This window comes from Danio aesculapii, chromosome 2 (genome assembly GCF_903798145.1).
Source record: "Danio aesculapii chromosome 2, fDanAes4.1, whole genome shotgun sequence".
Lineage (NCBI taxonomy): Eukaryota > Metazoa > Chordata > Actinopteri > Cypriniformes > Danionidae > Danio > Danio aesculapii.
The window spans coordinates 30427706-30438284 of NC_079436.1; the positions used below are offsets into that span (position 1 = coordinate 30427706).

The 10579-nt window shown below is 37.0% G+C and overlaps 1 protein-coding gene across 2 annotated transcripts in view; it reads left to right on the forward strand.

Moving 5' to 3' along the window:
- The window catches only part of atp6v1h (ATPase H+ transporting V1 subunit H), a 70814-nt gene extending 64335 nt beyond the window's left edge, over positions 1-6479 (forward strand). For both annotated transcript variants that reach the window (XM_056477069.1, XM_056477077.1), the window contains one exon: positions 6130-6479. In XM_056477069.1, the coding sequence (XP_056333044.1) occupies positions 6130-6196 (67 nt within the window). In that variant the 3' untranslated portion in view covers positions 6197-6479. The remainder of the gene's footprint in view (positions 1-6129) is intronic.
- The last annotated feature ends 4100 nt before the right edge of the window (positions 6480-10579 follow it).

Below are 10579 nucleotides of genomic sequence, written 5' to 3' on the forward strand. Positions count from 1 at the left end.
TGGCTGTATTCTCCACAGGTTGAATGAATAAGGCCACAGACATAGTCAAGCATCTCATATAACCTACAATCCGAGGATGAGTGTGTGTGTCTGATGAATGAGAAGGAACACTCGCCCTTGACAGATGGGCTAACTTTTCTTACTGTTCTGTACAAAACTTTGACATTGAAAGATATGAAGGAGCCAGTTTGAGCTGTTAGTTAAGAAAAAAGTTAAGAGTCTCTTGAAGTCATCAAGCTGACATCGTGATCCTCGCATGAATCTTGCTGTTTCGGTCGATGGTAGATTTTGGCAGAAAATTGAACGCGGACTGCAGGTGGAGATTTTGCTGAAGTGTGAACAGTGGGATTGTTGTTAGCATTCTGTTTGTTCTGGAGAGCTGTGTATTTTTTAGGTTGTGTTCGATGCTATTCATCTCCAAAAATCTGAGAACACACACTGTAAATGTAAAATATAAAGTCTAATTTAAGCATAGGAAACTTGCTAAATTATACCTCAGAGATGATTCATAGTGTATTTTAGTTGGATATGGAAATAGATTTCAGCATAATGATTCATTTGCCAGGTAATGTGCTTCTCTGCATAATCATTTTCTACTGCGCTTAAGTTTGGTGAGGTTTTGTTTTTATTAAGACCTTTGTGAAGGTTTACGTAGGTTTTTTTTTTTAATATATGAATGTCAACTACTGCTGATCTTCATATTAGTTTGAAGCTTCACTTCAATTAGCACGAAGCAGTGTGACTAATCTGACATTAATTTTCAATTACCCTTGACCCACACATAGAACCTATTGTCATCTGTACTATGTGAAATGTCAGCTCAGGTTCTTCTTCTGTCTGCAGTCCAAAGCGAAGCTGCCATCATTTGACCGCATTGCCTATTAGTTTTAAGGCACTTAGGGTGCCTTAACTTAGGATACATTTCAACATCTGATAAAAAAGATGCTGAATCTGAAGCAACATCTGCTAATCTACATGTAATTGTGCAAATTGACACTTAACATTCATTTTCACATTTCACTTCAGCCGTAAAAGCGTGCTGAACTGTGCGGGGGCAGTTTTTTGCTCCCTTCTCTAGCATCTGGGTCATTTTGTTGACATCTTAGCCTCAAGCCCTTGCAATTGGTTCATGAGAACCGTCAAGTGACAAGCGATCAAGTCACGGAATGTGATTAGTGGCCGATGAATTGAAGCATTCCTAAATCAATTAATTATGCAACTCTGTTTATTTCTTTATTTTAGTTTGACATTTTATAAATATTATATTAATAGCTTTTCTTCAACTGACACCCCCCCCCCCTTTTCATAAATCCTGCTTGAGAAACTTGGGACTACTTTATCTACACAACAAACACGTAATGCCATCCTGATCCTGTTTTGCAATCCAGCCAAGAACATATTAGTTCAATTAATACACAAATTGGAAGTCAAGCTGTTATTAATCCTCATATTTGATGCTGTTTTATCTCTTTCGCCGGATCCCCGATGAATCAGCTCTCAGTGGTTCTTTGCACTGATGTACAATAGCGTGCCGCTTATCTGCTTTGTTCCCATGCAAATCTCAGCCAATGTGCTGAAGCCTGGCAAGTCGAGCCCGGTTGCTGTTTGACAAGCTGCCAGAAATGACAGTTAATGAATGGCAGGTGTGTTCTCATTTAGTCCATTAGCCAAGAAAGGAAGAAAATGTGTGAACTCTACTACCCCGCATGTGTACTCAAAGAACTTCGGAGAATTAATTCAAATGGATGAACTTCTCGACACATCACATGTTGTACCATAGGTCTCTGTTGATATTATTGTGTGGGGGGGATTTTTTGTGTAGTCTGATAAGAATGAATATTCAGATATGAGGAATCTACAGTAAGATTTAAAATTTGATTATTTAACACCATGCTAGTTTTACAAATGGCACTTCAATAAAATCCCTTTATTTTATGGAAAACATAGTGATGTAGATTAGAAAATACCATTGACTGTAGCATAAACAAAGAGTAAAACTACAATTTGTGAAGGATACAGTTGTCAAAATTAAGTAGAAAATGCCCCTTGGACACAGGACATCACTAGCCTCTTACAGGACATCACTAACCTCTCACAGGACATCACTAGTCCCCCACTGGACATTGCTACTAGTCTTCAGGCCATTTACTACTCTCTCACACTGTTCTACTCTGATCTTGATCCACTTTTTATTTTTATAAATTTTCAATCAGGTTTATATCAGGACTCTAGGCTGCCATTCCATTTTCATAATTTATCATTTTCAAGGACTGCTTTACACATCATGCTTGTATGATGAGGCTCATTGTTCTGCATCAAAATTGCCTTCACTCTTCTTGCATCCTCATCCACCTATCACTGATTTCCTGTATTTATTGTCAACCTGGGAAAACAGCTGAGGTTTCCTCATCACATTGCAACAACAAGTCTCCGGCCAGATATGATAGTCATCTCAGAAGCTTCAAAACAACTAATCATTCTGAAGCTTAGAGAGGAAATGCGCTAAGTACCAGGAACTGGTGGAGGAGTGCAGGGAGAGAGGCTGAAGAACTTTCTATGAGCCCATAGAAGTAGGATGAAGAGGATTTGCAGGGAGTTCACTTTGCAAAGTGCTCAGTCGTTCGGGCATTACAGGGGTGGCAAATAAGAGGGCCGTTCGATCCGCAAGCGAAGCCACAGAGAATGCTGTAAGGTGGCTTTGGATTAAGAGGGATGATCCATGGACTGCTACTGGGATGCAAGTCAGGACTTGATCAACCCTGATGGCTGGGTCGCCTGGGTGAGAGTATAAGATGTTGAAATACCTGAAACACCCAATGATCCCAGGATATGTCACCGAGGATGTGTCCCAATGCATCCATGAGATGTTTCTTGCATAAGTATATACACACTTTAGGTTCAGTCTTCCCCCAGTTTTACAAAGAACACAATGCTTCCCATCAGACCCAAATAATTTAAAGGTTTTAATCATTAAAATGAATTTTGAACCAGTACTCTGACCGCATGACATGCTTCTCAGCAAAGATAAATCTAGTCTTTTTATTTTAAATTTTCTGCTGATGAGAGATTCAGTCACTGCAGAGCTTTCAATTCGAAATCTTTTATCAAGATGCTGTGTCTTGTCTGTGTGTCTATCCTTATGTTTAAAAACACAGGCACCTATCTTGCAGTCTTTTCCCCACTCTCTACTCCTATCTGCAAACCATGAAAAAGGTGAAAATAATATATTTGAAAAAAGACACTGTGTCGAGATTCTTATCCTTTTCTGCCCTGAACTGATGAGCAATTCGAGCTACAATGCTGAACCAATTGCCTCATCCTTTCCAGGACATCCTGCTGTCAGAGGATTTCTGTCTCTTTAGAACACTTCACCATCTTGCAGAGTCAGTGAGAACTGGATAGTTACACTTTCAATTAAATAGGGTGTCAGATAATGTACAGGCAGGTACCCGATTAACTTTCCACAGAGCAGAATGGTTCAGTTCAGTATAGTATGGTTCGGTATGGGTCACCTTGATCAGGCTTGCCTCTCCACTGCTAACGGTACTTTTTTAGTAGGCTATGGTGTAAGACAGAAAGTTGCAGTAGTTGTCATACTTTCTCAAAGAACACAGTAATGCCATACAAGTTATTCACACATCAACAGTGGTGTAAAGTAACAAACAACAAATACTTCAATAACTCTGAGTAGTTTTTCTCTAAAAGTACACATTTTTAAAACTATTTAGTAAATTAAAATTTTTCTTTTCCTTGAGAATTTTTAGTGCAGTATCAGTACTTTTACTCCACTACTTTCCTTCAACCTACAGTCACTACTTTATTTTTTCTTGTCTATGGGGATTAGAAAAATTAGTCTTGTGATTCCTGTGCAATCAAATCACACATAGAAGGTAAATTGCATCATAATGAACTACCTCAAGACATGGGCGATTTATAATTGCACCACACTGTTTGGAAGCATTAAAAGTGTCCAAGAAGATTTCCAAAATCTTAACACGTATTGACCCAGAGACTGTTTAGATGCATGTCACTTATGAGGAGATGACGGATGTTTACTGTATGATGACTGAAATGGCCTTAAACTCCCAGCGGGCACAGGACGTCAGCATGACAACAGATTGACATTGTACCCCATCGTCGTTTGTTGGGGAATAAAAATTGGGTTGACATCAGAACCCAAAGTCAGGCTGACGTCAATATTCAACGTCCAACTTAACAACCAAATATCAACATCCAATGATGTTACAGCTTGACGTTGTGTGGACGTTACCACTATGACGTCTATCAGACATTAGATTTTGGTTGCCATACCTGACAAATAAATGTCAGTATTTGACGAACATGACGTTGGTTTAAGATGTTGGCTTGACGTTGGATTTTGGTCACTTTCTAACACAACCTAAAATCAACCAAATATTAACGTCATTTGACGTCATCATTGGACATTAAAATAACATTGTCCTTAGATGCTGGCTAGATATTGAAGTTAAGTCACCCGACATCACAACCTAAATCCAATCTAATATAAACGTCTTATGACATTTTGTGCCTGCTGCGCAATAACTAAATAAAATACGGAATGTTACGTTTACACACATCCACAAATTACAGTACAAGTGAATGCATCAGCTTTGCATACTCTCTACTCTTGAGTACTTTTGAAAGGTCTACTTTTTACTCATCCTTTGAGTAATATTAACAACAGATACTTTTACTCCTTGCACTACTTTTTTAGGCAAGTAATGGTACTTTAACTTAAGTATGATTTTTTTAGTACTCTTTCCACCACTGCACATCATGTCTGAAACAAGTTATTGTTTCAAATATAGACACACAACAAGCAAACACAAATAGAAAGAAAGTGGCATCACAACGCCAAAAAAAATTATTATTAGATATTTATTTAGAATTGCCCCGTTTTTTTTCTTCTTTAAAATGAATCACATTTTTGAGGGTCTAAAGCCACCAGATGGTGGTGAGCCCCAGTGCAGGGTCCCTTTCATTGCTGCTTGCAGCTTTCTTTTTGTCTAGTTTAAAAATCTAAAAATTCTTAAATCAAGAAGCATTTTCTAGACAAGCAAAAAATAATGTCTTGTGTTAAGAAATAATATGCCAAAATGAATTGAGTTTTTTGTTAAAACATGCAAAATAATCTGTTAATGGGGTAAGCAAAATTATATGTAGACAAAAATGGAAAAACAAGATTATTTTGCATACCACAGTGGCAGATCATTTTGCCTGTTTTAATTTTGGCATATTATTTCTTAAAACAAGAATATTTTTGGCTCGTCTAGAAAATAGTTCTTGATTTGAAAATGTTTAGATATTTGGGCTAGACACAAAACCTTATTTGTAGTGCACTCGCACATGGCAAACTATTTTAGGTGTCCTCATAAACAACAGTGGACATACAGCAGTTTCTGTTCGTAGATGATAAGGTTTGTTTGAGCTCATTGCTGTGCACAGTCACTGTATTACTACGGTGTCATGTCTCTGCTGTGTATTTTAAAAAAGGTGCTTCCTGTGTTGCCATTCCCCTGGCTTGTAGCACGTGCTGGTGATGATTCTCTGTAAATTAAGAATGAAGAAAATGGTCACATTTTCTCTCAACCGTACTGTGTATCTGAAATCTAAAGGGTTTAAAGCTTATCTGAAGCACCTGCAGCCTGAAGTTAAACACACCACTTTAAAAAAGGTCACAAACTGTTAACAAGGTTTGGCATAAGGGCAGGAAATGCTGACGGCTTCAGCTCCGCATCAGGATGCTGGACACTTAGAAAGGATTTAAATGACATTTCCCAACAGTTGACAAACCACAAGTGCCGTTCAGAATTAACTCTCTCTGGTAAAATGACATTTTCAAGAATCAGACTTGAAGGAATCGAATCTTGTGAAGATAATTCAGGACGGCAGGTTGAATTAAGTGTAGTTAGATTGGAGAAACGGCTGTTGGGAAATGCTGCCATCAAACTTTTATGTCTTCTCTAATCACCTCTTTCAGTATGCGTGACATTTTCACACATCGCCAGGTTAAGAAAGCTGCTATTTTACTTGTGTAAAGGTTTGAGGAATTTCCTGAGGTCACAGAAGATCAACGGGCCTTAATGGCTCTTTGGTGCTTTCTTTTAGGGAGTACCTGGGGAAGCAGTTGCAGTCCACCGAGCAGACGACTCCGGCTGTGGCTGCACGAAGCTGAACTGCCCTGTGTTTCTGTATGAGCCTGTGTGTCTGATCCAGTGTCATTGGTGTGAATGTAAATCTGTGTTATATATAATGAACAAGGTAAACCAAAACGGTTGTTGTATTGAACCACAAATTTATGATTTAGCTCTTGTGCTTTGTCGTTGTGTTAGTGTATTGTGCGTCCTAATAATAAAATCACGTCAAGTGATCAGGTCACAGAGTAATATGAAATGTTATTTATGGCTTAAGTGTAAAATGATGAGTATGCATTCCAATAAAGAATCTACCACAACAAATGTGTTGTTTCGCTTCTTTTTTCATTTGAATTTCAAATGTTCATTCAAAATTCATTGTTTTTGTATTAAAAATTTAAACATCAGTCTGTGTGGTTGAGATTTAAAGCTGTTAAAATCACTCAAAGCAACGTCATGCAGTATACAGTCACCGGACACTTAAATAGCTTCACCAGATTTTGCCTTCAAAACTGACTTATTTCTATGCGGCACAGATACCAACAAGGTTCTGGAAAAATTGGTCCATTGGAGATATTGGTCCATTTTGACACCATAGCATCACACAGTTGCTGCAGATTAGTAGGCTGGATATCCATGATCTAATTCATTATGATGTTCAAGATACCATTTTTAGATGTTTGGAGTTTTGTGACATTTGTGTGCATTACCATACTGGAAGCAGCATCACAAGATGAGTACTTAACATGAGTGATGATAACAGGATGGTCATGATCAGCTCAGTTGGTGTTAAGGGCTCCAAAGTGTGCAACGAAAATAATCTCCACACTATTACGCCACAAAAAGCATGAACCCTTGATAGATTCATGGTTTCATGTTGTTTATGCCAAATTCAGACTCTACCAATCCCAATGTTGCAGCAGAAATCAACACTGCTCAACTTTTTTTATATTGTTGTACAATTTTGATGAGATAATGTATCAGTTTCCTGTTCTTATATAATAGCTGTGCACCTATTGTGCTCTTCTGCTGCTGTAGCTCATCTGATTTAAGGTTGGATGTGTGAATGCAAACCTTAATTGTAATGATTGTTTGTTTGAGTTACTGTTTCATTCCTATCAGTGGAGCCATTCTACTTATTCTTCTCTGACATCTGGGATTTTGGCTGACAAAAATGCTGCTCATTGGGTATTTTTTCTTTTTTGCTGTACATGACCAACAATCATGACACATTTAAAATCACTTAAAGGGATAGTTCACTCAAAAAATAATCATTTTGTCATTTACACCTTCACTCCAATCCTGTTTAAGTTTCTTCTTCTGTTGAGGAAAATATGTTTAAAAATGTTGGAAATAGGAGCCATTGTTTTTGTAATTGCTATGAGTGGTGTATTACAAACAGATTACATATATGAAAATGAGATGGATTACAAATACTCAAATTTCTGTATTTGAGCTTTGTTTTTGTTCTTTTCAGGAATTGTACTCTACTTGTCTAACTAGTTTTTTAAATGCTGTGTCGGTACTTTTACTGCACCATTTTCTTTCAACCTGCAGTCACTACTTTATTTTTCATTTTTATTGTATACAGTGATTGGCTAAGTAGAATAATACCTTCATAAATGCAGCAAATATGTACAGTGTGGATTGGAAGCGTTACAAGGGTCCAAGAAAATACAAAATTGTTTCTCATGCCATCCGATGATAGACTGTTTAGACTACGTCACTGATGAGAAGATGAAGGATTTCTACTGTCTGATGACTGAAATCACCAAAGTCCTTAAACAATAACATAATGCACTACAGAATGTTACGTTTTCAAATATATGCTCAAATTGCATGTATGCTATCAGTGCTACATGAGTTTGGTCTGAGGCAGCAGCTGTTACTTGTAGCTTGTAGCTGTTACTTGATACTTGTAGCTTTTCAACAAGGTTTCAAAGTGCATAATATGCATTATCAAATCGTCATGGCTACATTTTTGCCCATTCGTTATATACAGATACATAGTTAATACACAGATTTCACTCCACATGTAAATGCATCAACCTTTCACAGTGCAGTACTACACATGAATACTTTGAGAATAGCAAATTTTCACACTGTAAGCCCAACAGTCAACTTTATCAAATGAATTGAGTGTCGTTAACTCAAAATTGAGTTTTGAACTCGGTGTTGAAGGTAATGAGTTAATTAAATACCTCATTACTTCAACTTAAATGGAGTAAGTTCACAGTACTCATATAGATCATTTTTTTAAATTCAAATGGTTTGTAGCAATTGGTTTCCTCAAATGGTTTGAGTTGCCTTAACTTATTGAGTTTTACAGTACTCAGCTGGTTTCGGTTCTCTTCATTTATTGGGTTTAACTGTGCTGATATTGCTTTGTTTACTCAAATAGATGAAGTTCACAGTACTCATTAGGATTTGAACTTAAATGATTTGTTGCAATTCCTCAAATGGTTTGAGTTACCTTAACTTTTTAGGTTTTACAGTCATACTTTGAGTGGTATTTACAACATTTACTTTAGCACTACATTTGTTTTGGCAAGTAATGGTACGTGAGTATAATTTTCCATTACTCATTTCACTGCTTGAATGTCAATGCTATTCCTCAGAATATTTTGTTTTGTGTTTAACAGGAGAAACAATGCATTAATAAATAAATATTTAAAACCATTAGAGTGTGAGTAAATGGTGAGGAATGTGCACATGCTGATTTGTTGTCATGTGATTGACTAATTAATTAGTGGGTTTAACAACATGTTGAACAGGTGAAACTAATAAAATGGCCAGTTGGTGCATGTTTACCATATACATATTTATGCATTTGTGATGCTGTGTGTACACATGGATGGAGAACGTGAGAGAATGACGATGGTTATCCCTCAGATTTGTTTCTGTCAGAATAGAGAGATTTGAAGTTATTTGCACTTCATCCCAGGAGCCCCTCTGTGATGTTGCAGCCTCACTCAAATATCAGATTGATATGGTAATCATTCAATGTCAGAAGTCCCTTAATCATTCCTTTCTGTGCAACACAACCATATTCAGGCCATTTATTTTCCATCTTTCACAACATTTGGCTTGTGAAAAGACCAAAGAAAAAATTGCTGTTTCAAACTCTGCGTAACATTTGTTTAGATCTCAGTATTTTCTGCAGAGAATGTTATTAACCTCCCGGACAGCTTTGTGCTTTGAAATGAGAAATGAGTCTCCATGAACAGAAACTACCCAATCAATTTTAAAAAAATTTAATATTTCATACTATGTATTCTGTAAAACTACAAACATTACAAATGCACACATCAGTCATTAAAGATAATGCATTTCCACAAATGATAATGCAATCACATGTTCTCAAACTATGTTAAAAAAAGAGCTAGATTTAATCAAAATGTTATATCTGGACCTTAAAGTGAAAACAACAGACTTTGTTTGTCTTTGTTTGTTTGTTAGGAATGCGGAGTGGGTTTATACTCATTCAGTCTGCCATTTTAGCTCAGCTTGTCAGACCTAATTTTATGCACTGTTTTAATATTATCCAGCATCTAATGGAAATTGCAGAAATTCATCTAATTTTCACTCTCAAACTTAAAACATTTAATAGAATTATTTTAAAATGTGTACATTTATATTTATTAAATTGAGAGGCACTTTTATCCAAAGCAACGAGGGCTACAACAAGCAGCTCATGAAATGAGAAGAGCTTTAGTGCAAAGTTTCAGATAGATTAAGGAAATAGGGAAAATCATTTTTCTTGTAATATTGTTGAGATTAATTTTTAGCAAGGACAAGTGAATGTTCAAGTTTTGGACAGTGATTTTGTACCTGTCTACAATCACGAGACACAGCTTATTTACCAAACACATGCTTCTGGAAGGGATGTAAGCTCATTAAAGCTCTTGGATGTGGCTGTTCTGTAAGGAAGCATTAATGCTTTGAAACTTTGAAATGTTGTATTTCTATCTAAAAAGTGATGTGAAGTCTTTTATTAAACTTTATGTTTTGGAATTTATTTGAAAGGGGGCGGCACGGTGTCTCAGTGGTTAACACTGTCGCCTCACAGCAAAAAGGTTACTGGTTCGAGTCCCAGCTGGGCCAGTTGGCTTTTCTGTGTAGAGTTTGCATGTTCTCCCCATGTTGCTGATTCAGATCATCAACTAGTTGACAGTGAGATCCATGAACCGATCCTTGTGTGTCAACTAAGAGAGACATACAAAATGTGCAGGGAGGTGGGGCCCGAGGACCAAAATTGAGAACCACTGGTTTAGCTGTAAGTGAAAGATGAGAGGAGGAGCACAAAAATAAATCCCCGCCCCCTACTCAATAATCCATTTCAGTTGGAAATACGTCATAGTACTGAAATAAAATGCTGCAACATGCAGTTCACACAGACTTTAAACTTACAACTTCAGATTAAC